This window comes from Falco punctatus (assembly GCF_963210335.1).
Source record: "Falco punctatus genome assembly, chromosome: 4".
Lineage (NCBI taxonomy): Eukaryota > Metazoa > Chordata > Aves > Falconiformes > Falconidae > Falco > Falco punctatus.
In genome coordinates, this window is record NC_137583.1 from 82,617,549 (window position 1) to 82,644,350 (window position 26,802).

At 37.1% G+C, this 26,802-nt stretch overlaps 1 protein-coding gene across 4 annotated transcripts in view; it reads right to left on the reverse strand.

Annotated features, from left to right (window-relative positions):
- The window catches only part of CRPPA (CDP-L-ribitol pyrophosphorylase A), a 125,476-nt gene that overhangs the window by 66,335 nt on the left and 32,339 nt on the right, over positions 1 to 26,802 (reverse strand). For all 4 annotated transcript variants that reach the window (XM_080383708.1, XM_080383707.1, XM_080383706.1 and 1 more), the window contains 2 exons: positions 15,171 to 15,275; positions 6,197 to 6,242 (listed from right to left, as the gene is read on the reverse strand). In XM_080383708.1, coding sequence (XP_080239834.1) covers positions 6,197 to 6,242; positions 15,171 to 15,275 — 151 coding nt within the window. The remainder of the gene's footprint in view (positions 1 to 6,196; positions 6,243 to 15,170; positions 15,276 to 26,802) is intronic.

Below are 26,802 nucleotides of genomic sequence, written 5' to 3' on the forward strand. Positions count from 1 at the left end.
AACACAAAGAAGAACCATCATGTAGACCACCACCCCACAGGTAATACCATTTATACTCAAAGCAGTATATAGTGTCAGGAAGAGGCACCCTCTTCTCCATATAGGTAGGAAAGATTGCTGCCAGCTATGCTCAGCAAAGTTACAGACACACTAGCAGCCAGTGCCAAGTAAAAGAAAGGGGTTTTAACAAGGCAAAAGATGGTAAATTCTGCATGGGAAGGCAGGTATTCCTGCCATAAATATGCCTTTCCAGAGTTCCTGGTATCTCATCATCATCCCAAAGAAGGAAAAGAAAAAGGGAAGGAAGGAAAAAGAGGACGTAGATATCCAGAAAACCCATCCTTGAGGATGCCTCTGAGGGGGAACGGTATCTGAAAATGCACAACCACATGGGTCTCATGTGAGCCATGAATAACACATTAGTACACTGGCAACTTCTGCTAGCCAAGTTTGTAGCTGTAAAATGATCAGAATCAGCAGAAGGTCCTTCCTCTCACCAGAGACCATTACTGAAACCACCAGAAGAAACAGTGCTTGTCGCTTTCTTGCAGTGGTGGTTTCTCTGTCAGATGACACACTTTCATGGAACTAACAGTTCTGTAACAGAAGCTCACAAACAGCAGCAAGTAGCTATCACACAGCAGACAGCTATCTAAGTTGTGGCAGAAAGCACAAAAGCATAATGACAAGTAGGAGCACTTCATATAGCACCACGTACTGGGTTCTGAACTCTCAGGAAAAGCAGACACTGTGATACAGTCAATTATACAGCCAGTAGGAGACACCTAACCGAGCACGCCTTGGCGTGTAGGATGGTGCCATTCTGGAAGGTGACATACCCTTGAAGGTTTCCCATAGCCACAGCACAAAACAGCAGAACACAGGTATTAAGATTTCTTCTGTAAAACTAAAAACCATAAGACTGAATGATGTAATGTGGGGGTACAACAAGATGATGCTCAATAGGACAAAATTATATTCTCCCCTTAAATATGCTTTCCTTTAAGTGTGGCATGAACTGTGAATAAAATGCTTGCCTAATGTTAATTTACATAGCTCAATTGTCCACTACAAAAATAAGTCATGTAATATCAACCTGAAAATATGGTATTTGAAGTCTTTTAAAGGGCACAGAATAGATAAGGCACAGATCTCAAACTGCAGATTTGGAGTGCCAACAGTGTCTATTCAAAACCCCATTAAAGATAATTAATTATGTTAGGTAAATGTCATGGGGTGTCCTAATTAGCTATGGAGGACTCATTATACTGCTTGCAAAAGGAGTAAAGAACATGTGCAGCTTCCCCTTCCTTTTTGCAATGAAGCAAAAAGCAAATCCAAACTTCAATGAACAACGTACAGTTTTTCATACAGAGCAGGCATAATAAAAACTACTGTGGTTACTGAAGCGGATATATTGGATGCTGCCAAAGTGACAGATCACTAGATAAGTAAAGATCAAGTGAGGGATTAGCCTGATTTACCACCATGGAACATCTTCATTTTTACTTTAAGCTACATAAACTTTTTGTCATAACCAACAGCTGGAAAAGATTGTATTGGCTTTAGTGAAAACAAAAAAATGTGTTAATGTGACAAAATATGTATCTATGAAGAGACTGACTGGTCATTTACAGCACTTTTGCTCCAGTTATAAACACAACTAGTTAAACTTCGTGAATGTTCATTTGAATAAGCTACACCTTCATTTTCTACTCAAGCAGTTTTAGAGAAAGCTGCTTGGAATGGATCTTATTTTTTAAATAAATTATAAATAATCTTCTTTAATGACTTATGAAATTACTGAAGCCCTTATATACACAGAAACATGGAAACTCATTTACATGAAGGCTGCAGTATTGTTTCAGGTTTATAATTTTTTTGTATGAAATAGGAGAGAGTATATGTTACATAAAATTAACATAAACGCTATAAAAACATATTTGAAGCAAAACGCTTCAAAATATTACCAATCTACTTGCTTTTCTTTTGAACAATCTATAAAGAAGAAAGGATAGCACTGATTAAAGAATACAAGGAGTCACCTTTATAAGGATGAGAGGGCAGCAGAGGGAGAGCACAGAAATAATTTTTTCACATTGTATTCTTGTTTAGTTTCCCCACAAGAAGCGTGATGGCTCAGTTCCCACCTTCACAAGAGCTGCTCTGTAATGATGGAGGTATGTGGGGAAGGAGACACAAGCAAACTGGAGAGCTGAACCATGGGAGCAGGGTGCTGTCTCCTTCTCTAGCTACATAAAGCAACATATTCTACATAAGGTGTCCATCTGGCTTTCTCCTTGCCCACTGCAGAAGAATGTATTTAGTAAAGCAGCAAATAAATGGCAAGAAGACGAATATGTTTTTTTTAAAATATAAATCAGCACTGGGTTTGATTTTTCTTTTCCTTTAAAGTTTACACAACCTCAGTACATCCAAAGGTCCTCTGAACTAAATAACTCTTAAATATTTGACTAATACCAAATGATACAGTTCAATAAATTGGTCTTTGTATTACAAAAAAGTATAGTCTACAGTTAAGTTCAAGGAAAGTGGAAATGAAAATGGATCTACTTTATCCAGTAATGACTGATAAATTGCCATTAAATATTGAGAACATACATGGTAAATAAATATGAAAAATACACAGGAAAAAGGAAAATGCGATCAAAGTTAACATAGAACAATGAGTTTGCTGAGCTTTTTCCAAGTTGAATATTGAACCTTTTGTCAAGATATAATCAACATAACACAGTCATTGAGCTGATTCATGGCATTTACATCATTTTATGCTGGCTTTACTGGCTTCAGCAAGCTTGACTGACAGAAGTACATTCCTTGTTACAGAAAACATTTACAAAAATTATAATAATACAGCACATCCAAGCAGCTGGCAGCTGAATCAGCTTTCTACATCTCCTTATTGGCATTACCATTAAGGGAATTTTTCTTTGACAGTCTCTACTATATAGATAAAACATAAAATTACAGATAATACTTAACATTAAAAGAAGTCTGTACCGTAAAGCATTCATACAGTCTTTTAGAACTAGGAATTCAGTAACAATGGTGTAATGGGATCTATATTTAGATTGGGGGGAAAAAAACCTTCATTTTTTAATGTAATTACTTTTGCATTTCTCAAGGATTGGAAGCTTTCCTTTTTTACCATTGATCTATCATTCAAGGTAAAGTATTAGTTCAATTCCTATTCATCAAGAGGTAAAATCATTGTTTAATTTTATTGATACTGTACTATGAAATCCCTCTTTTGCATACTGATATGTTCTATTAACTTTTGGGGGGTCTTGTGAGTCATTTTGCTCATATGACAACTACAATAATAGTATTTGAGCTTTTAAAATTTATATTTAAATTGAATTGTTTTATCCAAGGAAAGATCACTTAAAATTAAATGAAAATTACTAGTACTTTTCCAAGAGCACAATAATACTAGTAAATTAAAAGAAAATGCTTTGATAATCACTGGGTTAACTCAAGACCTTCTCATCTAGATTTTAGATTTGTGAAAAAATCTTAATGGCAGAATGAATTCTGTTTGCACAAAGTTTGTAAATATCCGATAGCTATCAAAAAGTGGACAAAATGGAGAAACTCCCTATTTTGAAAGTGGTTTTCCGGTTTATGTCAGATCACACTCCCATTTTCAAAGTTTCCCATAAACTTGAATAAGTTATAAATATTGTTCTGAAAGTATTAGCCCAAGTAAATTCTGAGATGAAACATTGTTTACAATAACTCAATAAAAGCTGGTGAAAAAATGGCATTTGTAAGCTAAGAGATGCTCATATTAGCAAACAGCTGAACAAATGATTGCTAGGAAATCAAGGACAGAGTTTCCCTTCCAAACTCCCAGCTTTGTAATAAAAAAAACCTGAGAATCCTAAGAATTTCCAGGCTTTCCAGATGTATAAATGGAATTTTCTGTATTTCAGTTTTTGTTCATTGCCTGTTCTCTTTGCTGAACATCACTGAGAAAGAGTCTGGCTCCATCTTCTTCACTCCATCCCATCTGGCATTTATACACATTGCTGTATCGCGCTGAGCCTTCTCTTCTCCAGGCCTCACAGTCCAAGCTCTCTCAGCATCTCCTTGTAGAACAGATGCTCCACTACCCTAATCACTGTCATGGCCCCTTGCTCAACCCTCTCCAGCATGACCACATTGTTCCTGCACAGGGGAGTCCAGAATTGGACCCAACACTCCAGATGTGACCTCACCAGTGCTGAGCAGAGGGAAAGGATCACTTCCCTCGACTTACTGGCAATGCTCTGACTACCATAGCCCAAGGGGCTGTTGACCTTTGCCATAAGGGTGCACTGCCAGCTCCTGTTCAATTTGTTGTCCACCAGGACACCCCCAGGGCCTTTTCTGCAGAGCTGCTTTCCAGCTGATGGGCCCCCAGCCTGTAATGGTGCTTCTCAAGTGCAGGAGTTGCATTTCCCCTTGCTGAATCTTATGAGACTCCTGTTCACTTATTTTTCCAGCCTATCTAGGTCCTTTTGAATAGCAGCATTAACCACCTGGTCTATCAACTACTCCTCTCAGTTTTACATCATCTGCAGACTTGCTGGGAGTGTGCTGTGTCCTATCATTGAGATCATTGGTGAAGATTTTAACCAGCATTAACCCCTAGGATAAACATAGGGGCCACTACTGACTGGGCTCCAGCTGGGCTTTACTGTTTGAGCACAGTAATTCAACCATTTTTCAATCCACCTGTCTACTTTTCTAGTCTGTACTTCATCAGTTTGTCAATGTGTATGTCATGGACCTAGTGTCAAAAGCCTTACTGAAATCAAGACAAACCATACCCTCTGCTCTCCTTTACTAAGCTAGTCATTTCACTGTAGAATGCTATCAGTTCAGTCAGGCATAATTTCCCCTTTGTAAATGCATGCCAACCATTCCCAGCCACCTACTTGTCTTCAGTATGTTTGGAAATCCTAAGCTTGAAAGCTAGGAGTGTGGAACCTCTAAAACTCCTACTCAAAAGAAGATTTAAAAAAATTCTAGGCCTCCAGCTATGGAGATGAGAGCTCATTCCCTGTCAAAACCAGAACCTCTAATGTTTCCCAGCCTTATCTCCTTGATACGTGCCTGAAAAATTCAGTCAGGCAGTTCTAGCAATGCATATCATGTGTAATATTTGTCCACTGTAATAGCCAGAAGCTTCAAACTTGTTGCATTCTTGGGGGTCTAGAGAAGCAGCATGCCGAATACCACAGCAATATCTGAGCTCTGTTTAAGCTTCCTCGCTTGTCTACAGTAACAGAGCTGATCTTGGCAAGGTCTAATTGACTCAAATCAGAAGTTAAGCCAATACTGGATCATGTAACAACACATGAGCCACCAAAGTGAACAACTAGCCATTCACTCACTGTGCCCTAATATGGCATGGGTTTTGCTCGGTTTTTCTTAAATAGGAACCACACTTTTTTTCTCTGGAAAAATATTTTTAAGGCAAAGGGAAGTCCCTTTCTCTTCATCAGTTTCTGGGCTTTTATCCCTCAGTTCTCCACCAGGAATCACGCAAGAGTCCCCTGAATCAGTGCCTATCAGTTTACAATAATCATCAGTGTGCTCATTATACAGTACTTCAGAGTCCTTCCTTTCTACACTGTTTTTAGATTGAGTCAATCTACATAAAAACTAAATCTAGTCTTCAAGTTAAACTGCTAAGAAAACACTGTTTCCAGTACAGAAAAAGGTTAAAAAGCAGTTAAACAAAGTATTTATAAATTAATGGAATAGCTCAATATCATATAATCACTATATCAATTTAGGCAACAAGTTGTTATATGTAAAAGAGTAAAGAGACATGAAGAGTTAATATCTCATTTTCAGTCTGCTACTTAGATTAGAAAGATGGAACATACTCAGAATTGAACTACTAATGAAAAAAAATTGTTCATTCCTTACAAAGCCATTCAAAATGAATCTGTTTGACTCTGTAATATACAAAACTTTTTATAAGGTTCTTTATTTGAAGAGAAGAAAAAGAAGGTAAATAATGCATAATGTAAGTATTCCAATGAACAAGCTAAAACAACTTGCCTAAGCACATTTTATTCATCCTAGAACTTTTCTTAAAGACATTTAAAACTATAGCACACAAGATTCTTAATTAGACTCAGGAATATGCAAACTGACAGCCACAAGGACAAACACATACCCTTAATAATCGATTCAGCTGCATGCAGATCCCGCTTGTAGGTCACCTAAAGGACAGACAAGCCTCATTAGATTTAAGACAGCAGGAAGGAATGTAAAAGCAATAAAACAATGTCCTGAAGGCAATTCTTTACATTTGAAATACCATAAACAAATGACATTGTCAATTTCTTAATTCTGGTAAAATATCACTGGCAAGTCATGAGAACAGAAGATATATAAAATACTTAGATCTGTTCAGAACTCATTTGAAACCTAAAACTATTTTTAACCCCTTGAAGAATCACAAAAACCTGATACTGCATTCTATTTTCACACATCCATCCTATGCTATAATTTTATTGTGAAATAGATTAATTTTTATAGGACTTGTGATCACATAAATGACAGCCAGGGAGAAGCCTCATTATTTCTTTTAGTAATATAGGTGTCATTTTTCAGTAGCACAAGACAATTGCTGTTAATGAGAGTTCAATTAATCAGTGGTAGTCAGTGAAACTAGAGCAGGCTTTGTATGAGTTTTCAGAGGATTAAAAACCATCGAGATTTTCTTGAAGACATTAACCAGATCAAGTTAGATGGACAGTAAGATGCTGAATATTCACTTGGTACTTGCAAAAAACACCTTTCATGTCTGCCTTTGTACCCTCATGGTGGTTGACAGTCCCAGTATTAGGCTTTGCAAATAAAATAATGCAAAACTAAACATAGCATCTACCCAAGACATTATCAGCCTTTGCCAGCAACGTCTTCACAATGACATGCAGTGACATGAAGTGATATAAGAATCATTTCCAAATATTTGCCTTTGTTTTTACTGTGACATCCTTTTACATAAAATAAAATATTACTGGATTTGCTGCTTTTGTTTCCCTAGGGTCAGAATAATTTTTTATTTCTTTCTGAAATGAACTGAATATAATTCCAAAATAGTGTTGCAAAGTAAATCTTCCAGCAGAAACATACCGTTATAAGTATTAGCATTTTAGTCTCCAAGCAAATGATTGTTTGATTTTAACAAGGATTCTTGTAACAGTTTTCCTTTCCATCTCACAAATTAAGCTGTGTACTGCAGACAGAAACATATTAATAATATTACCTTTCTCATTAAGCATCATTTCTCCAAGGAATTATATTCTCTTAAAATTAAAAATCAACTTATTTCCCTACAGCTTGTCCTGCAGGAGAAGCAGCCAGAGAATGAATCTTGCCGGAGTTTACCTACCATTGGGAAGAACCAGTGTCTTGACTTTAAGGACAAAGAATTATTGAGTGACCCATTTTGTTGCAAAGTTTCTTTCCGATTAGCTGTTTCTAGAGGTCTTTTATAGTGAACTTTCAGCAAACCTGTAACAATTACCATCTAAAAACCTTTCAAGAAACAAGGCTATCTAAGCTCTGTTAAAAGTGGTCTCACATACTCTAAGGTTCATAATGTCTCTGACATGCAAAAGTATTTTAAATAGTCCAATTTTTAAAATGTTACCTCACAAAGTAGGCCCAGTCTTCAAGCAAATAGCACAGAAGAATAAAAAGTTAAGAATGAACCTTTAAAATCTCTTCAAAAATTCTGAGCCAGATATCAGCAAATACTTTCTCTAGGGTGGTTTCCTACAGAAATAAGACATCTGAGGCCATATCACACTATCCATATATATTTCTTCCATAATCTTTGATCCTATAAGCTTTAGGAAAATAGTAGAGCTGACAGAGAGAAAAGCCCTGCCAGCTACCACAGGTGACCACCACTTACCAGTCAGGGAAGGAGGGATTCTCTGCACCTCTTTCAGTATCGAATAAGATGCTAAATTCAACTAAAGTTTCTCTTAAGGCATTGACATTCATAATCTTCCTGGATTTTCTTGTGTTGACTAAGAGGTGTTCTTGCAATTGAGATAAGACTTACTCAAAGAGAAGGCAACCGTAACAGAGACACCCTTTCATTTAATTCTAACCATTGATTGCTTTAGTATGAATTTGTTTTAAACAACTTTAAACAATTTAGTCAACACAATAGTTAATTGTTCTGAGCAGCTATACACTAAAATGTATTTGCATTCTGGGCTCACCCCAGCCAGAACAATTCAGATCTAGCCAAATCAGCCAGGAAGAATACTTTTACTGCCACTCTATACCAGAAAGTAACACAGCATCCTCCACACTCTTGCAGCCCAGGTGAGGTGCAAAAATCACAGTGGTAAAGAATAAACAAAACAAAAAAATGACACACAGGAGTTCTCTCTCACTTTTCAGAAGAGAGATCTGTTTCATGCATTTCTGGGTTTGTTATATCACATTACTAAGCTAAATCTCTACGGACTTACAAAATTACAATTTAATGCTCTTTTTCATGCTGGCCTCTGAACCTTCTCTATTTTTCAACAGTTGCACAGACCTCGAGTCCAGATGTGACCATAGAATTCTACATGCACTTGCACAGAACATCTCTTTCTAAATTCATGTTCTTGTTTCTCTATCCATGGCTGACATAAGGTATTTTTCCCACAGTGCAAACTTGCTACCCTCTGTGATTCCTACACCACCTTCAATGTCACTGCCTTCCTAGAGCAATTCTCTAAATATGGCCTATAATTTTTTTTCTGAAAACACTTCTTCCTATTTGGCTACAATGAAAAGCTTAACTTTCTTTTTAATTGTTTGCCAAGCAATCCTTAACAATAGGTTACTTCTGATCAATTTTTATTTACAAATCCTTAAATCTTTGTGATGTCTGCAAACTTTATCAGACAAATGCTAAATAGCTTAGTGACAATAACAGTTTCTGCAGAACCGCATGTGGTGAGAATTATCTTTTGCAATGTATCAGTTATACAATTTTTAATCTCTTTAATGAGGACTAGTGCAATTACAGGCATCCTATTTTTAATTAAAATGTCATATAGTAACAAGTCAAACTTCTGCTAACGATATATTGTATCAAAACTACCACCTTTATCAGCCAAAACTATAACCTTGTAAAAAAGGCTTGAAATCAATTTCACAAAATAAGTAAAATCCATGTTGGTTGACATTCATTGTGATAGTCCCTGTAGTTCTGCCTGTAGCACTGCACTTTGTTTTGTTGATCAATATTGAACTCAGAGACTCCTAATTGCTCAGATTCTCTCTCTTCAGGTGACAATGTTAATTTCCATTTTGTCATCTTGAGCATCTAGTGTTCCAAAACTTTCTGAATATTGTTGCTGCAATCCAGAATATCGGTGGGCCAAACACTAAAACTTAATACAAATACTTCACTATCATGAAATATGAAACGATCATCTGCTTATTCAGCAAAGACAAAATACGCTTACTTATTAAACATTTCTCTACTTTTCTCTATAATGAACAATCCATCTATTTAGTAAAGCCTCAAAATCATCAGACAACGGTTGGTTTGTTTTCCTGTGTGCCCTGCTCTCTCAGTTGTCAGACTGCAACTTTTCACTGCCTAGGAAGATGCTCTTCCCAGAGCCCCCTTAAAGCTTTATAAACACTTCTTCCCAATCTTCCCCATTTCCTGTCTGCATCTCTTCCCTCTGTCCACATATTTAGCCCACCAGCTCCCCTGCAAGCCTGGTTTGTACTGCTGTAGATAGCAAACTAGTTGCAAGTGTGCCTGAACCAAGGCTGCCCTTCCAAAGTTAATTTAACCTGTGGTACGCTGCCTCAGCACTTTCTGTTCATCTGAAGCCAATTTATCCTCCAAGAGCAGCCCATCTTTCACACATCACACAAAGGGCAAGTGCATTTACTAATATGAGGGCACACAGGAACCCTTTGAACAGAAGGAACTGTGTGTAGCCAATGAGTAAGAAACTGCATACAGCTGCTGATGCAAAATTTTTCAGCTCATTCAGTGGTCAAAACTAGTATCTCACTTGTTGTGTTCCCCCAGATTATTCCTATTTAATATTTAAAAGTCTTCTGCAAACTGATTTAGCTTGATGAACATTTCAGATTTACAAAACTGTATGTTAAATGCAAAACATAACCCTTTATCAAACAAATACAATAAAGTTACGATCACACATACACAAAATGCACTGCATTTTAGTTTGACATAGTATTTCCCTCTGTTATACTAAGGTATCATACAGATCTCCTTTGTATGGGATATTTTCAGGAGATTACAAAATAACCTGTTGGTTTAAGAAATGGTGAAGATTTTTTTGCACTATCAGCATTAAGTCTTTAAATGGGTATTAATCTTTTAAAAATGTTCCTACAATGCAGTTTTCATTTGCGTTATACACACACATATACATTAGACACTAAAAATTACATTCTTACATGATTTTATACTTTATTTAAAAGGATATTGTCCCAGAACATTTAAGATCATTTTGTTTCAAAGGTGTAAAGCACTGAGAAACTGAAAATGGGGTGCTTTTTCTGTTTCTTTTTTGCCACCATGATCCTAATATCTTATAAATAGTTACATAATGCCTGCATTCATAACAGAACTTATAAATATTTATAAAACTGTTCCTGCCTGGTTGTTGCCACTACAAAGAATTATTTCAATTTTGTAATTTGTTACCAGAAAGAGAACAAACTTTCTTTTGCTTTAGGTCCAACAGTAAGTGACTTTGAAATGTTACTTTCTCTAATGCACTATAAATAAACAGTGCTCAGGAAGAATTAAGAGTTAATTTAAGAAAAAAATATATATGCACACCTAAGTAACTTCTTTCCACAGTTTTAAATGACTCCACAGAGTCATATAATGTTATGTGGGTTGTGCACCTAATAAACAAATTGAATTCTTAGAAGTATCAGATCTTCTCTCTAAAGATTTAAGGTCCACATTAAGATGAAACTGGTTTGTAATACTTGGGACTTTTAAAACTGCTCTCCATCTGTTAATTGACTGCAGTTTTTCTGCTACACATCCTCTGAAACCTCAAGCGAACAATGATTATTTCTTTCAGTTCTCATTTATCTGGATGGAATATCCTTTTGCCTTGTGTTGAAAAAACAAGACTGGGGCCATTGGAAGCACATCAGTTCTTGGCATACGTAATATAATTTCTCTCAGCACTGAAAACCCTTACAGAAAAAAAATCAACAATATATTACAAATTACATTATTATGACAGCTAAGGAAAGACAATTCTGCTTCTGAAAGGCGATTAGTAAGAAACAGCAACAGCTCCCAACCATTTTGTAGGAAAACATCACTTGAGAAAACTGGCAGTCTTCTGCACTTCTTCAGACTGTGCAGGCTGAGCACAAGCTTTCTCTTCTTCAGTGGTACTGCTCCACGCCACCTGCCAAACACCCTGCTACAGGGTGACCAATACCGGGGTGCTACACAAGCAGGAAGGAGCCATCTTCCTCTGTAGCCTCTAACCTGATAGAACTGTTCAATTCTGGTTTATCGACCTCATCATTTTTATGCCTTTGACTTTGAATGTCTTCACAAGCCACAGAAGACACCAATGACATTTAGCTACACAATAAGACAGGGAATAGGATATAAGAATGCATAACTAATGACATGGCACCGCTATCTTTGTGTGTACTATATATAGCATATTTGCTGCTCTACACCACCTGCAGCACAATATCTGCACATAAATGGGTGCTGTTGCTACTGTCACGCACTGCACAATACTGTCAACACTGAGGATGTGTGGTGGGTTGACCTTGGCTGGATCCCAGGTGCCCACCAAAGCTACTCTGCCACCCCCCTGCTCAGCTGGACAGGGGAGAGAAAATAAAACTAAAGGCTCACAGGTCAAGATAAGGAGAGGGAGAGATCATTCACCAACTACTATCACGGGCAAAACAGCCTCAGCTTGGGGAAATCAAGTTGATTTCAGTCAAAGCAGAGTAGGGTAATAAGAAATAAAAGCAAATCTTAAAATCCCTCTCCCCCATCATCCTCCCTTCTTCCCAGGCTCAGCGTCACTCCCGATTTTCTCCACCTCCTCCCCCAGAGAAGCACAGGGGCATAGGGAATGGCTGTTGCTGTCAGTTCACCACACATCTCTGCTGCTTCTTCCTCCTCAAACTCTTCCCTGTTCCTGTGTGGGGTCCCTCCCATAGGAGAGTCCTTGATGATCTTCTCCAACATGAGTCCTTCCCACAGGATGCAGTTCTTCACAAACTGCTCCAGCGTGGATCCCCTGCAGGATTCACAAGCCCTGCCAGCAAACCTGCTCCAGCCTGGGCAACTCTCCATGGGGCCACAGGTCCTGCCAGGAGCTGCTCCAGTGCAGCTTCCCAGGGGGTCACAGCCTCCTTCAGGTGCATCCACCTGCTCTGGTGCAGGGTCCTCTGTGGGCTGCAGGTGTAGATCTGCTCCACTGTTAACCTCCATGGGCTGCAGGTGTAGATCTGCCCCACTGTTAACCTCCATGGGCTGAGGGGCACAGCCTGCCTCTCCGTGGGCTTCACCAGGGGCTGCAGGGGAATCTCTGCTCTGGTGCCTGGAGCACCTCTGCCCCCTCCTTCCGCACCGACCTTGGTGTCTGCAGGGTTTTTGCTCTCACATACTCTCAACTCCTCTCTCCAGCTGCAGTTGTCCAGATCTTTTGTTCCTCCTTCTTAAATATGTTATCCCAGAGGCACTACCACTGTTGCTGATGGCCTTGGCCAGCAGCAGATCCATCTCGAAGCCATCTGGCATTGGCTCTATCGGACATAGGATAGAAGCTTTAAGCAGCTTCTCACAAAAGCTACCCCTGTAGCCCCCTGCTACCAAAACCTTGCCACACAAATGTAATACAGACTCTTTCACCTGGTCCACAGTACTTTCAGCTTTTGTACCTGAATCTCCTTGTCTATGATATTCTCCAGTATGCCAGCAGCTAAAAAGGTTTTCTGATCCATATCTGAGCACCTATGAGGAATTCACTCAAGTGTTATCATTTTCCATGTGTTTGCAGGCCTCTTTAAAGTCCAGTGCTACAATGGGTCCCATGTGCTAGAAAGTTAACAGCATCAACAATTTGCTTCACCAGCAATGTTGGAGTGGCACTAACACTTCAGCAATCCTCTTTTAAAACAGATGTGGCACAAGCTCAAGTCTGATGTGTAAGTGTGGACTGGTTACTGGTGCTGTTCCTCAGGTGCTGATACTGCAGACAACACTGTCTAATATCTTTATTAATAACCAGGGAAAGGGGAAATGCTCTCAGCAAATTAGTAGATGACAACAAATGGGGAAGTATTCAGTATGCTCAAGGGTCCAACACTCATTTAGACAGACCGTGAAAGGCTGGAGAGAGAGGCTGACAAAGTTGTGAGATGCAACAAACACAGCATCCTGCATCTGGGACAGAATAACCCTGTGCAGCAGGCCATACTGATGTCAAAATAGAGAAAACTGCTTTGCAGAAAAGGACCTTCTGGACAAGCTGAGTATGAGTCAGCAGTGCGGAAAAGCAGTCCAAGTAACTGTGCTGTATTAGTAAGGAAGTAGACTTCATTAAAGGGAATACAGGGATTATTCCCCTGTATTCAGCACTTTTGAGAACACACCAGAGTACTGTTTACAGTTTGGGGTTCACAGTATAACGCAATGAAAAACAGAAGGAAGCCCAGCAGAAAGTTGCTAAGACAGTGTGAGAGAACTTGGCTTGTTCAGCCCAAAGAACAGAAGATGAAGGGTGGGGAAGTGTCACAATTAATGGCCATAGAGAAAAGTAAACTCGACTTCTCTTCCAGATCTTTCTGCTGCCCTTTCATACTTTCTCAGTGCAAGAGGCAGCAACAGAAATGTTGACCAAATATTATGAAAAAGGTCTCCTCCATACAGGGGAGGGATATGCATTGGAATTGTTTTCCCAAGCCAGTCTGAAATCTCCATTTTTGTTTCATCTGCTGGCCATCACTAGTATCTACAAATAGTAAAGAACTAAATAAACATTATGAAGAACTGAGCAAACATGATGGGTGTATTTTGTTACCCTTCATGTAAGCACCATGCTTTGCAACGAGAACAACGAAACCATCCAAAAAGTGATGTAAGGGAAATATGCATGACATAATCTGTCTCTTAGAAGATTGACTAGGAAAACAGCCAATATGCTGTTTCAGAAAGACTATGTCGCCAGAAAGATATTGAAAGAAGCTGCTGTATGCAACCAACATATAAGTAAATTTTGCTGCTAAATTGCACAGGAAATTTGCACTGCAGATTCAGGAAATTACCTTTCTGCATAAGATTTACTGTCATATTATTAGGAGTCATGTCCCATTGGAGGAAATTTACTGCCAAAGACAGATGGAGTGATCTGAGCTGCTTCTAGATCCTTCAACATGGTAATGAATAAAATAAAATAAAAAAAAAAGAAACATTTAAAAATTGCATGACAACAGCTACTGAGAAAGAATAATGTCCCACCATCCAAAATAATGAAATGGGATACTTTTAAGCAGCAGGGATGTATCCTTTGGTAGCTGTATACACACCTGCTTTGTCAGTCATCAGAAACCTACAGATTATCAGACAAGGTAAATGATGTTTAAAAAATTTTTAAAAATTGTTTGAAGAGGTCTTAAACATTACAAAGTTACTGAATGTCATGAACTGCTCTAAAAATCAACCATCGTTGGCCAGGTATTTGGCTTTAGAGAATTTTTCCTCATAGGAAAAGTGGAGGAAAGGAAAATAAACAAAAGATATAGAAACAGCAGGAGAAAGCTCATCTCATAAAAATAATGTTCTTGGTTTTAGAAATTATAGATTTATACTTTAACAGATTCTCAGGCTATTCAACTACCCAGTTGGTTTCCCTACTTCCAGATAAATGCTGTCGTCTTTGATTATCTCAGGTAACATCTGCCCAACTCTGTCCACAACTATGAGCTCAAAAAAAAAGTCATGATAATCCAAAACCCATTCTGAAATTGGGAAAAGCCTAACTATTATAACTCAAAACACATCTGAATTTTTACAGTAATATGCAAATTTAATTAATTTTAAAAGACATATTAAAAATAGATATTATTATTGCCTTTACCTTCCAGAGGTCAGCTGTTCCTTCAACAAGTTTGGCATTTGTTTTACAGTATTTCAAAGCCAGATGCAAACATTCAGTTCCATAATCCAGGTCATAGTTTGTGCACTGCAGTAATTGAAAAAGAATAAATATTCTTTATTAGTCTTAAAGAAATCATATGTTTAAGTAATAATGTGTGTTTTCTTTCATTAATTAAACCTTAAATGTCAAAAATCCTGTCCAAACGATACATGCTGTATTAGGTAGGTTGGGTCAAGATGAATCAGAAATACAACTCTTCCAAAAAGCTTATGCCAAATTCTAGCTATCCAGCAAAATATTACAGAAGTAAATAAATATTTTAAGACCACAAATTAATTCAATCGGCTGCTGCAAGTGATCTTGCTAAACCTTTATGCTGTTAACTGAATCAATGAGAAGTTACATGTATTAAAAAAAATTGATGGGGTTGAGGCCTCACCAAAAGATATCATCAACCTTTCAGTAACAAACTTTTAGAGTATGGGAACATGTTAATAAATTGTAGAAGCATGACTCTTCACATGGCTTGTCTGGTTTGGTTTTTGCAGCATCAAAAAAAGATGGTAGTAACTAAGAACCTCTGTATTCCTTACACGTTTCCCTCTGTATTTTTCTCCAGTAATCTGCACACAAAATAGCAAAGTTTCACGCTGCTCCGTAAGCCTTCCAGATTTAATTTAATAAAAAAATAAAAAAACCCATGAAACAAAAAAAAAAAAAAAAACAAACAACCAAATTTGTCCTTTTTTTAGCTATCTAGAAGAGGCATTCTTCTCTCAATATACCCTTTCCAAGCAGTTTGGCTTCCTATAGTTAGTGATCATAAGAATCCTATTAATGGAAAACTGAGCATGGACAGAATCTCTTGAGCTAAAACATAGGTAGTACAAAAGCAGGACAGGGCTACCTCAAGACGAATTGGAATGATTAAGCCAAGAGAATTCTATTCTATTTTCATATTACTAAATTATCAGTCCATCCAGAAACATGAATTACATGTAACAAGGAAGGATAATTTAAGACAGGGTCTTTCATAAAAATTGATGTATTTGATAAGACCACAGGCTGGCTATCCAAGTACCCAGTCTCTAGCAGAGGCTGACAGTGGGTAGTCAAGGATAAGTAAATATGAACAACGCAATCATATCTTCCTACTTTCACAGAATACTCCCTTGGCCTCATATAAAGCTATCCTCCTGGCTTATGAAACCCCTAAATGAAGAAGTCCCTGAGAAATACATTGAACCAGAAGCGACTGCCTTAGCAGTCCTCAGTAGATTACAGGAACCCTGAATTCACCCAATTACTTTTTGAATAGCAGTGTTTTTTCAGCACCTGCATCAGGGAGCATCTGACTCATCACACACTCTGCTGTTCTGACAGAAAAGAGAGTGCAAAACCACCTTCTCAGCCCTTCAGAATGCTCCGCTACATCTCTTCTCACATCCATCCACAGGTAAAGAAATCAATATCTAATCAGACATTTCATGTGTGGAAGCTACCTCAAAACTTTGATCAACCCTTTTGCCCTCCTTTACATGTATCTACACTTACCCATGAATTTTATCGTAACATGCTTTTACAAACCTTCTTAATTAGCCCTCATCTCTACTACCCAGAAAAAAAAAAAAAAGGGGGGGGGGGGGGGGGGGGGCGGGGCGGGGCGGGGAAGGGTATCTCCACTTCCTATTCCAAATTCTTTGTGAACAAAATTAACTGCATAGCTCCCAGCACAGATCTGCACAAAACTCTACGGGTGATCCACTGCTATGAGAACTAGTCATTCACTTTACCTTGTTTCTTGTCTTTTAACAAAGCCCTTGCTCTTATCCTAAATCTGTTCAGTTTCCTTGAAGAGCCTTTGCTAAAAGCTTCAGTGAAACATCTTATTATGCAAGTAGGCTGTTATCAGCTTCAACAATCTCAAACAAGATGCCGGTTAACTCCTTAGAGAATGACAATTAGCTCTGCAATGCATAAACTTTCCATTACAAAAGCTGAAATAATCCCTCCACCATGTCAAATTTAACCATGCATCTACAACTTTTTTCGAATAAAATGTGACAGGCCAGATACTGTGCTTTGTAATTCACAATCTCCTCCAGGATTCAAGAATTAAAAATTGTCAAGAATCAAAAAATCTAAGTGTTAAAGAACCACCAAACCAGAATGCTACAATACAACTTGCCTTTTTTATAATTTCTTCAAGAATTTAATAAGAGATATGAAGAAAATGCTTATTTCTATTCTTGTTTTGTAATGCATCAGTGAAATTCAAGGAATTCATCAGCATTATACATCTGAATTGTATCACTCACACACAGTCCTAGAAAAACTGTAGTTGTCACTTTTATCTTATTTAAATCCCTAATTTTTTGGCATTTTAGTTTTTCCTGACTGCATTCAAAAAGAAGATGCTTTTAAACATCCCACGTAGAAATAAAAGTAATTTAAATGTTATACTTCTCTACAGAAGTGCTTCAAGTAACAAAACAAAACAGACATAAGAAGATAGAGTAATTTAAAAAGAAAGACTTCTTCCAAAATACTAAAGAAAATAGGGTTTTCCAAAAGACACTTTGGAATATTTTTAAACTAAGCAGCAATCATTTATATTATTTAAAGAATCAACATACAAGAAAGGTCAACAGAAAAGATAAAGAAATAGGAAACTAGCTCCAGAATATGTAAAACTGAGCAATCTCTTCAGTAAAGAGGTCCAGAGACACATTGCCAATGAAACCCGAATGGCCTTGTAACTTTCAGTTCCAAATATTTATTAGCATAACATTTACTGTTTTGTTTGATTTTAAGGAAAATGCAAGCTATTTTCTACTAATGTGAACAACATACAGATTTTATTTTTTTTTCTTCCTTTGGAATAGGAGAGAAAATTTCAGAAAAATTATCTGTGAAAGAATTTACTTTCAATAAAAATTGTTTTTAAATATATGTGTAACAAATGATACTAGGACAAGACTAAGCAATTCCAACTTTTTAGCAAGGTCTTAATTACAGATAATTAATAGGGAGTGGAGAAGTTCCATAAATGGGCTAAAGCATCTTGAGGGTATTACTGCCTTCAAGGGATAAAATATGACACAAAGCAAAGTAATAATAAAAACCATACTCACTAACACTTGTACATCATGACATTTACCACTCTAATTATCTGTAATTGTTTAAACCTAAACATACTGTCACAGTGTACTCTTCTGCAAGTCTGATACACTGATATCAGAGAAGAACAATGAAATGGTAGTATCAGCTCAAGACCAGTTTAGTTTATATATTATCCATATGCTAAGCAGCTCCACATGTGGAATTTTAAATCCATATTTACGGTGCAGAATTTGAAGGCTTCTATATTGTTCTAATAAATTCAGTTAACAAACAAAGCGTTATCAGGGAGTGCCTACAATAAAAAGTTGTAAAATTCCCATGAGGAAAATTCTTACTGACCCAGGCACACAACATTCTCATCCTGAGTTGTCTGTATGTATTTCATTGTACACCTAGAGCCGACTTACATTGTAACAATCTGTTTAAAACTCTTACTATTTCTAAAGTCTCTTTTTGACTGAAAAGCTTTTTAACATCAAGTTTGACGGAGTACAGTTAACTGAACTTGACATGCACACATAGCTTTGTGAAACAATAGACATAATTTAAGTTTCAGACCACAGATTTGAAATGGTGGAAACATCTGTACATATTGGCACAAAAAATATCCACAAAAGAAAGAAAATAGATTAGTTTAGCTCTTTAAATGACATAGAAGGAAATATGATATTTAAAAACATTTTTGAACTGCTGAATATTCAAAGGCATTCTAATAGGTAGTTTGGGGAACTTTTTTGTGGGTGGGTTTTTTTGTTTGTTTTCCAAGAGTGGATGTTTGAATACAGTGCTGTGGGTGGAGTGAGATCCAGATTTTGGCATTAAACCAATTCTTCTTCCCCTGCCCCCTAGATAAGTTTGAAAATATTTTGATAAATAATATTACTTCTTAAAATGCAAACTATACTGTTGTTGCTTAGCCATAAACATCGAACAAGGGGTTAGAGAAAGGAGCAGCTACACAGCCTGTATTTCCCTGGTACTTAATAATAGTCCATAAGCTAACTTGTTTCCAATATAATACTTTGAACAAGTAAAATTATTAAAAACACAGTATTTAACATTAACAATTGCTTTTACTGTTAATATGCACTATTTTACTGTATCTTTATACTGATAAAGATTTTGAATAGATATATGGGAACTGGTAAACATACAGCAGAACAAACACAGACGAAATTAAAATTTCCACTACAGCACTGTCATTTTCTTATTTTTTCATCATTCCTTAGTTTTAGAATAAGGAAGCAAAATCAATATTCTTTATTTATTCACTGAAAGAAAATCTTCAGATTTGCTCCTTTACATAGGTACCATTAAAGCCTGTATAGAATCAGTCTCTTGCACTTCTGTAATCATTGGCTGTGTCATCCTTAGTACTTTTTCCATTGTCAGCAGCATCTCCATTTTACCCTTGATGTAAATCCATTCTATAACAGTATCAGAGCACTTGCAATTTAAATGTGTAACTAATTAATGATAGCAGAGCTTTATGATTTTTCCAGATCCTTGCAAATAAAGTTTCCACTGCTGAAATGCCAGAGTACATCATGAACGTTCATCATCAGGAACGTTTTGCCAAGCTAAAAAAGCAGCAGACACAAGCTCTTGTTGAACCTGAACTGGCCTGTTTTTATTGTCTTTTATAAAGAATTATTTTTGCCATGTTCATTACCATGGAAACCAAAAAGTGCTGAATCCAACAGTGGATTTGCAACAAGCACTCAGCCTATAGCAATACACCAAGCTAAGTGAGCAATAACAGGAAGAGGAAACGTGAATAAGGAAACTGAGTATCACAGTGAAGAGAACAAAGATACAGCAATTTACTGCGTAACAGACTTAAGCAAGCCTGGTTTTCTACAGATCTGTATCTATATCCCAATGCCTGTCACTGCAGTAACTGCAGTAACTCCAAACATGCCATGATTTCCCTGCACTCTATCATCAGATCCCCTGAATACTTCCAGACTGCCCACTGAAATATTTTGGTACTTGAGGTGATCCTAAGTCCACTAAATACGTCTTAAGGAATTTATGCATAGATTGGTTCCAAGATCCCATGTGCTGAAAGGTGTATGACCAAGAAAAACCGAGGACATCAGCTGAATTTGCATTTCAGCCATGGAGCTGAAAGCCTAAGCGCCAGAAGGCTCTGAGGCTCCAGCCTCCTCTCAATGAAGGCATTCATTTGAGTTTCCCTGCTCCTCACACTCACTGATTTTTCGAAAACTATATAGGGACCTAACATCACTGAACTCTACACCTGTGTCAATTTTGATTGAAAACATGACCTTAAGGGTCTTTTCCAACATAAATCATTCTAAGATTCTACAAAATTGAACAAAATGTACAATTGAAGGTTTAAAATATTATTGAGACAAGAATTAAGAACAAGCAATGCTTTCAAGTATCTTTTTAATAGTAAAAGTTAAAAATTAAAGAGTAATTTTGGTTCTTCCCTTTCTGGAATAAATATTCTGGGTCAATGAATGCAGTTCACACTGCCATCACCAGCAATCATGTTCTATACTCCTGCTGTAGACATATGAGCTCCCAAGTCAAGTCAGCTACACATTTTCTTCCTATTAGTCTTCTTAGAAAGTAGTTTATAATCTCTCTTTATGTTGAGGTTGACAATTACTCTTCACTGTACACAACTCACTGCTAGGCAGTAGGAGTCCCATAGAAGCAAGAATGCGGTGGACAAACATGCAGTGTGGGTGGCAAGAAATGTGCTTTCCCTATCACTGTTTTAGCTGCTAGCTAAGGTTGGGGATAACTTTGCTTTTTTTTGTTTGTTTCTTTTAAAACAAATTTGCTTGAAAAATTCACTGTCACAACATGTAAAAGCAGAAACTCAGTGGGATTCATAAATGCATACGGATGCAGAGAACTAATATCAAAGTTTGCACTACTGAGCATAAATTAAAATCATTGTGTGAGTTCTAAGAAAAAAAATATTATGTGGATATTTCTGTCCATCTGGGAAAAATTCCTTTAACTGCTAAGCAACAAATCACAGGTGAAAAGATAGGATCTAGGACTAATGACCTGGATTGAAAAACCCTTGTTTTCAGTGCCCCATTCTATCAAAATTGCTAAGTCATTTACTTAGATTTAGATTCATCAATGAATCACTACAACAATAACATTGAAATAAGGTAAACTGACAATTAGAAAATATATCCATTTTATTGACTGTCATTTTCCAGCTCTGACCTCAAAATGAAACAGAATTTGAAGTATAATCACAAAACTAGGTCCCAGTCCCAGCATCCTTAAGTGTGACTCTGGATAAAAGAAACAGAAAGAGCAAGTTTGAAAATTCTTTTGAGAAAGCATAAACTACCTTTTCTGCTCTTAAATCCATGCCTTAAGATACTTGCAGATACTCTAGGAGATTACTATGATCGTTTGTATCATTGCCTCATGTTGCACCAGGGAAGGTTTAAATTGGATATTAAGAAAAATTTCTTCACCAAAAGGGTGGTCAAGCATTGGAACAGGCTGTCCAGAGAAGTGGTAGAGTCACCATCCCTGGAGGTATTTAAAAGATGTGTAGATGTGATGCCTAGGGACATGGTTTAGTGGTGGACATGGCAGTGTTAGGCTAATGGTTGGAACTGATCATCTTAAAGGTCTTTTCCAACCTCAATGATTTATGATTAAAGCCTACTTTAATTTAAGACTAAAGTCTTAATCTTATCCTGGCTGCTACTGCTTCTGTCTCTGCAAAAGCAGAGGTCCAAACAAACCAACCATCCCAGAAAAGAAGTACGTGTGCTCAACTTCACACCAAAATCATAAAATCACTAATACTATCATTTGGAAAAAAAACTAGTATTTTTTGAAAACTAGATGGAGAGCCCTAACCCTTACATACCCATCTATAATTCAATCCTTCCAGAGAATGAGGTCTTCTAGGTTCTACTAGATAAATCATGACCAACATATAGAGAGAGGGTGGAAAGTGCAGCTTTGCTATTAAGGAATAAAAATTTAATCGAGAATAACTGGAGGTGCTTTGCTGAGGAAAGAAGGGCACCAGTAGGCCAAAAAAAAAAAAAAAAAGAAATGCCAAGGGTTGTGTCTACATTACCAATGTAGTGTGCAGGAGAGGTTCTTTCTTGTGCAAATCTTTCCTGTATCCCCACTCAGAACCATACAAAATGCCCTTGACTGTGCTGCTGGAAAGCTCAAAGTCATTTCCCTTCTGGTGGAATCAAGGTGAAAAGTCATATGCAAGGGCACTTGCTGAAGCACATCATTTGCAGTGTGGGCACAAGATGCCCTAGCAGCCAGGACTCGGAATGCATTGTGTCCATATGACAGGTAACTGGGATGAGTATCACTGCTGGTGAAGTCCCATTTTACACATACAATCCTGAAACTAACAGATCACCAAAAAACCAAAGTCTTTCTTTGTGCCATACCAGTAAATATATTCCTAATATTACTTCAAAGTCCACACAAACTAGTATAACGAAAATGAGAACACAAACTAGGTGAGAATAAACTTTAGTATTGATATAAAGATTAAATACCTGATGCAACTAAGAGCTAGTTATTAATTAGATTGATTTCATAAAACAGGTCCTGAGTAACCATAAGACAATATTGATTTTTCTGGTATCAGAAAAGCACACAGGAGTCATTTTGAGCATGCAGCTGAACATGGAATTTCATAGCTCATATACATTTTCAGCTTTTAAAAAAGTCCTAATTTAGTTACAATGCCACGAAGAAAATGTTAATATTCTATGTGGCAACAGTAGTAGTCAAAATATGTTGTTAGGACTCATTGTTTACACTTTAGAAAATTATCTTGTAAATTAGAAAACTATTTGGCAAACGGTTATATGGACAAGACAGACAAAACTACTGTCCCAATGTAGAAGACTATAGAGTATTTAGGTTATTCTAAGAAAATGTAAAAGAGTGATTGTTTACATTCTCCCAGTAAAGAGAGTTCTAAATATACCAAGTTCTAAAATTAAGCAAACAAGGGGAAATCAGCCTTAGAAGCAGAGGTGAGCCAAATTCAGACCAAGTTAAAATGGATGCTTTCTTTTAAAAATATTTTTAACAGATAAGATTATTCACATTCTCAGAACAATTTACTTGAGAATCACCTCTTGAAATTATGTAAGATCATAAATGGTCCTTTTCCTTGCCTTCTGAGAGACACTAAACTGTCAGTAGCTATGAGATTAAAAGCTCTAGCATCACTACCTTGTTTTCTTCTTAGTTTTCTCAAAACAAGCAGCAGATGACAATTTAGATGGGTGGTCTCCCATATGCTGCATAGTGATTCTCACTCGCTATTCAGCATTTTTTGAGCCTGTGCCAAATGGGTGATTCTTGCAGATACAGAACACTTATAAGGGTAAATCCAGTAACACAACAATACCTTCACAATCCAGTCTAACTTCCAACTAGAATAATTGCAGTGGGTCTCCCTCTAACATACACCCTCCAAATAGTACCTGAATTCAAAATGCCTTTTCACTGGTACAGAGATCCCAGATTTTACCCAGAGTATGGCAGCTTTGCACCACCACACCAGTTACAAGAGCCAATATGTGGATTTGCAAGTGCTTTGAGATCCTACAGGACGAGGAATGCCATAAAATGGAAGTAATTATCCCATTAGCAAAAAGACTTTTTTTTTTTTCTTATGCAAGGCATTAGAATTTCTCCAAACATTCTTGTGGCAGAAATTAATTAGGGCAAGGTGGGGATTCATACAAAATCCTGGCTCTACCATTGCGCCAAAAAACTAATCAAGTACAGAGCTATCTAAACTAGCATAGTTTTCTCAACAGACCACCAATCTAGCTTCAGGTTTTGAACAAATGAAGGCATTACTGACAAAATTCACTTAGTATATTTATCTTGAAAAGAATTCTGTAGAATTGAGTAGGTTTTAAGGACAGGGAAAGGGGAAAAATACTTATTCCTCTAAATCACAGAACAAAGCTGCTAGGGTAAATAGATGCCAGATGAAGTAACTGTAAAATCTCTTTTGAAAACATCTCAGGACTCCCAACATAAAGACTTCACAAATTAGGATATTAATTTAGGCGAGGCTGACAACCATGTATTTAAGCAACAGTCTGTGTGCATCAGCCTGAAGATGAATGGAGAAGGGCAGATCAAAATCCTCTGCAAATCTGCATAATCAAAAAATTAGCTCCTTTGGAATTTTGCATCAAAACCAAAAAATTACCAGTTTTCAGCAGGAATGAAATTGAACAGAACTCAGGTTCTACTGAACTTCCAAAGAAATATTTTTTTTTAATGGGATTAAAACCAGAAATAAAATCCAAGCTGAAATGGACCACAACACTGAAGAGATGCTGTTAAAAAAGTAAAAACTTCTCATATAAGGAGAAATGAGATATTTTGTTTTCTTCCAACATTTAGGAGCTACACAGATTTCCTTGTCAAACAATCAGATCTAAAATCCTAATGACCCATGGACAAATCAGCAGAAAGGCTTCTTTTGTTAGGTTATTTCATATGCTTAGATTGCACATTGAAAAACTCACAGATATCCCCCATCTTGACACTAGTATACAGCTAATTAAAATCTGTATTATTATACCATCAAAGGAACTGCAGTAGGAATTTCAACAAACTGAAATATTCCATGCTACTTCACTATTCAGCCAAGTAGGTTGATTTGGACCAATCAAGTAGGCAGTTACACTAAAACTGTAATTACCTATTAAATTTCATAGGCAGGTGGAAGTATGCTGTCTTTAGAACTCCATACAAAGAGCAGCATTGGCTTGTAGTACTGTCATACAAATCATACAAGTAGTACATTACTATTATTTTAGTTAGTTCTTCTCATTCACAAATCAATTCTTGATTCAGTATTTCAGAATACAGTTGATGAAAAGGAAGAAAACCTATAGACACAACCCAGAATGCAGAATTAGGAAAAACACAACAATGATGTTACATGGCATATATTCAGAAGACCTGAACATACAACTACAAAATACAAAAGCAAAGTTGGTGATGAAAGCTGGGGGTGGTGGAAAACAAAATAGATGTCCATACACACACAGAGCATACAGAAACCGCAAAATACATTTAAAGAAAAATGAGGTAAATTGAAGGCCAAGAAACAACCCATTACAGCTTATGATAAAATCTATATATCTTACCTACTTTTTGTCATGTTAAAAACAATGGTGATCTCTTTTTCAGTGTTTCTACACTACAAAAACAAACAGCTTTGATCCACATCACCAAATCACGACTGAACAGTATCAAGCTAAAAACTTTTCTCTCCAAGTGAATGTTTACAGGAGGTAAATATTAAGCTGTTCAGCCTTGGCATAACTTAGATGCCTTGGCATAAACAAAGTTTCTTGTTTGGTAAATGTAAAAAAAAAAAAGAGAAGTTGAGATGTCTTGAATATTCAGATATCCTTAGTCTTAGGAGGGAGGTGAGCAGTGGGTTCTTTCTCAGGATTCCAGCATTAGATTTAAATGACCACATTCTGCCTCCATTACATTTTGACCGTTCAGCCCTTTTTCTGAATCTGACCCTTGCTCCCAAAGTTGCCAAGGTTTTAGTCAACAATTTGTCCACTGCTGTTCATTTAATCGCCTGTTGCTCCTGGCAATATTAATTTGACAGACACTGATCTCTTTAACAAAGAATGAACCCACAGGAAAATCCCCAAATCGGTCTAGACATTTTGCCTCGAAGGATTTGCCTGACCTATGCCAAAATATTACTAAACTGCTACAGCTGACTCCACTTCCCTGCTACAGAGGATACTAAAATGCTTCACACATGTTTGAAGAAGAATCCCAGTAATGTCGTGCCCTTTCAAAAAGCACTTTAGAAGTTTACAAAATCCACATGGAATACACTCCCTATTATTTACATACAGAAAAGACAATACTTTGAGCAAATACTTCTACAATGGGCCTAACAATAGCCAAAGCCAACTTCCTTTCTTACTCTGGCAAAATCATCCCTGAACATTCTCAGGGGTTTGTTAGATGAGAATTTTGGGATTTCCTTTACTTCTACTAAGAGCCAGGTTGGACAGTTTGCAGAATATCTCTTCTCCCCACTCTCAACCCCATCTGTGAACATCTTGTAATGATTTTTTGGGGGAGTGGAAGAACATCTGCCTCCCAGAATTTAGCATCAAAGTATTTGCATGATTCTCCCTGACACACTATTATTTTGTATCTTGTCATTACTATGCTTATATATAGCAGCTCTCTCCTATGCAGGCAGATGCTGTAACATCCCGTAAGTATATGATATTGCTTATTATCCCAAAGTGGGTAATGTTGGCTACAAACGGATGTAGTACTTTTTGGGACTACACTGAATTAATAATCTCTACATAGTTTCTACACAGATTAGATTGAATCCCTAAGGTCCATCTGTTTCATGTATCTGTAAGTAGGTTATAGACATGCATCAGAGAAACATCTCTAAACATGTTGA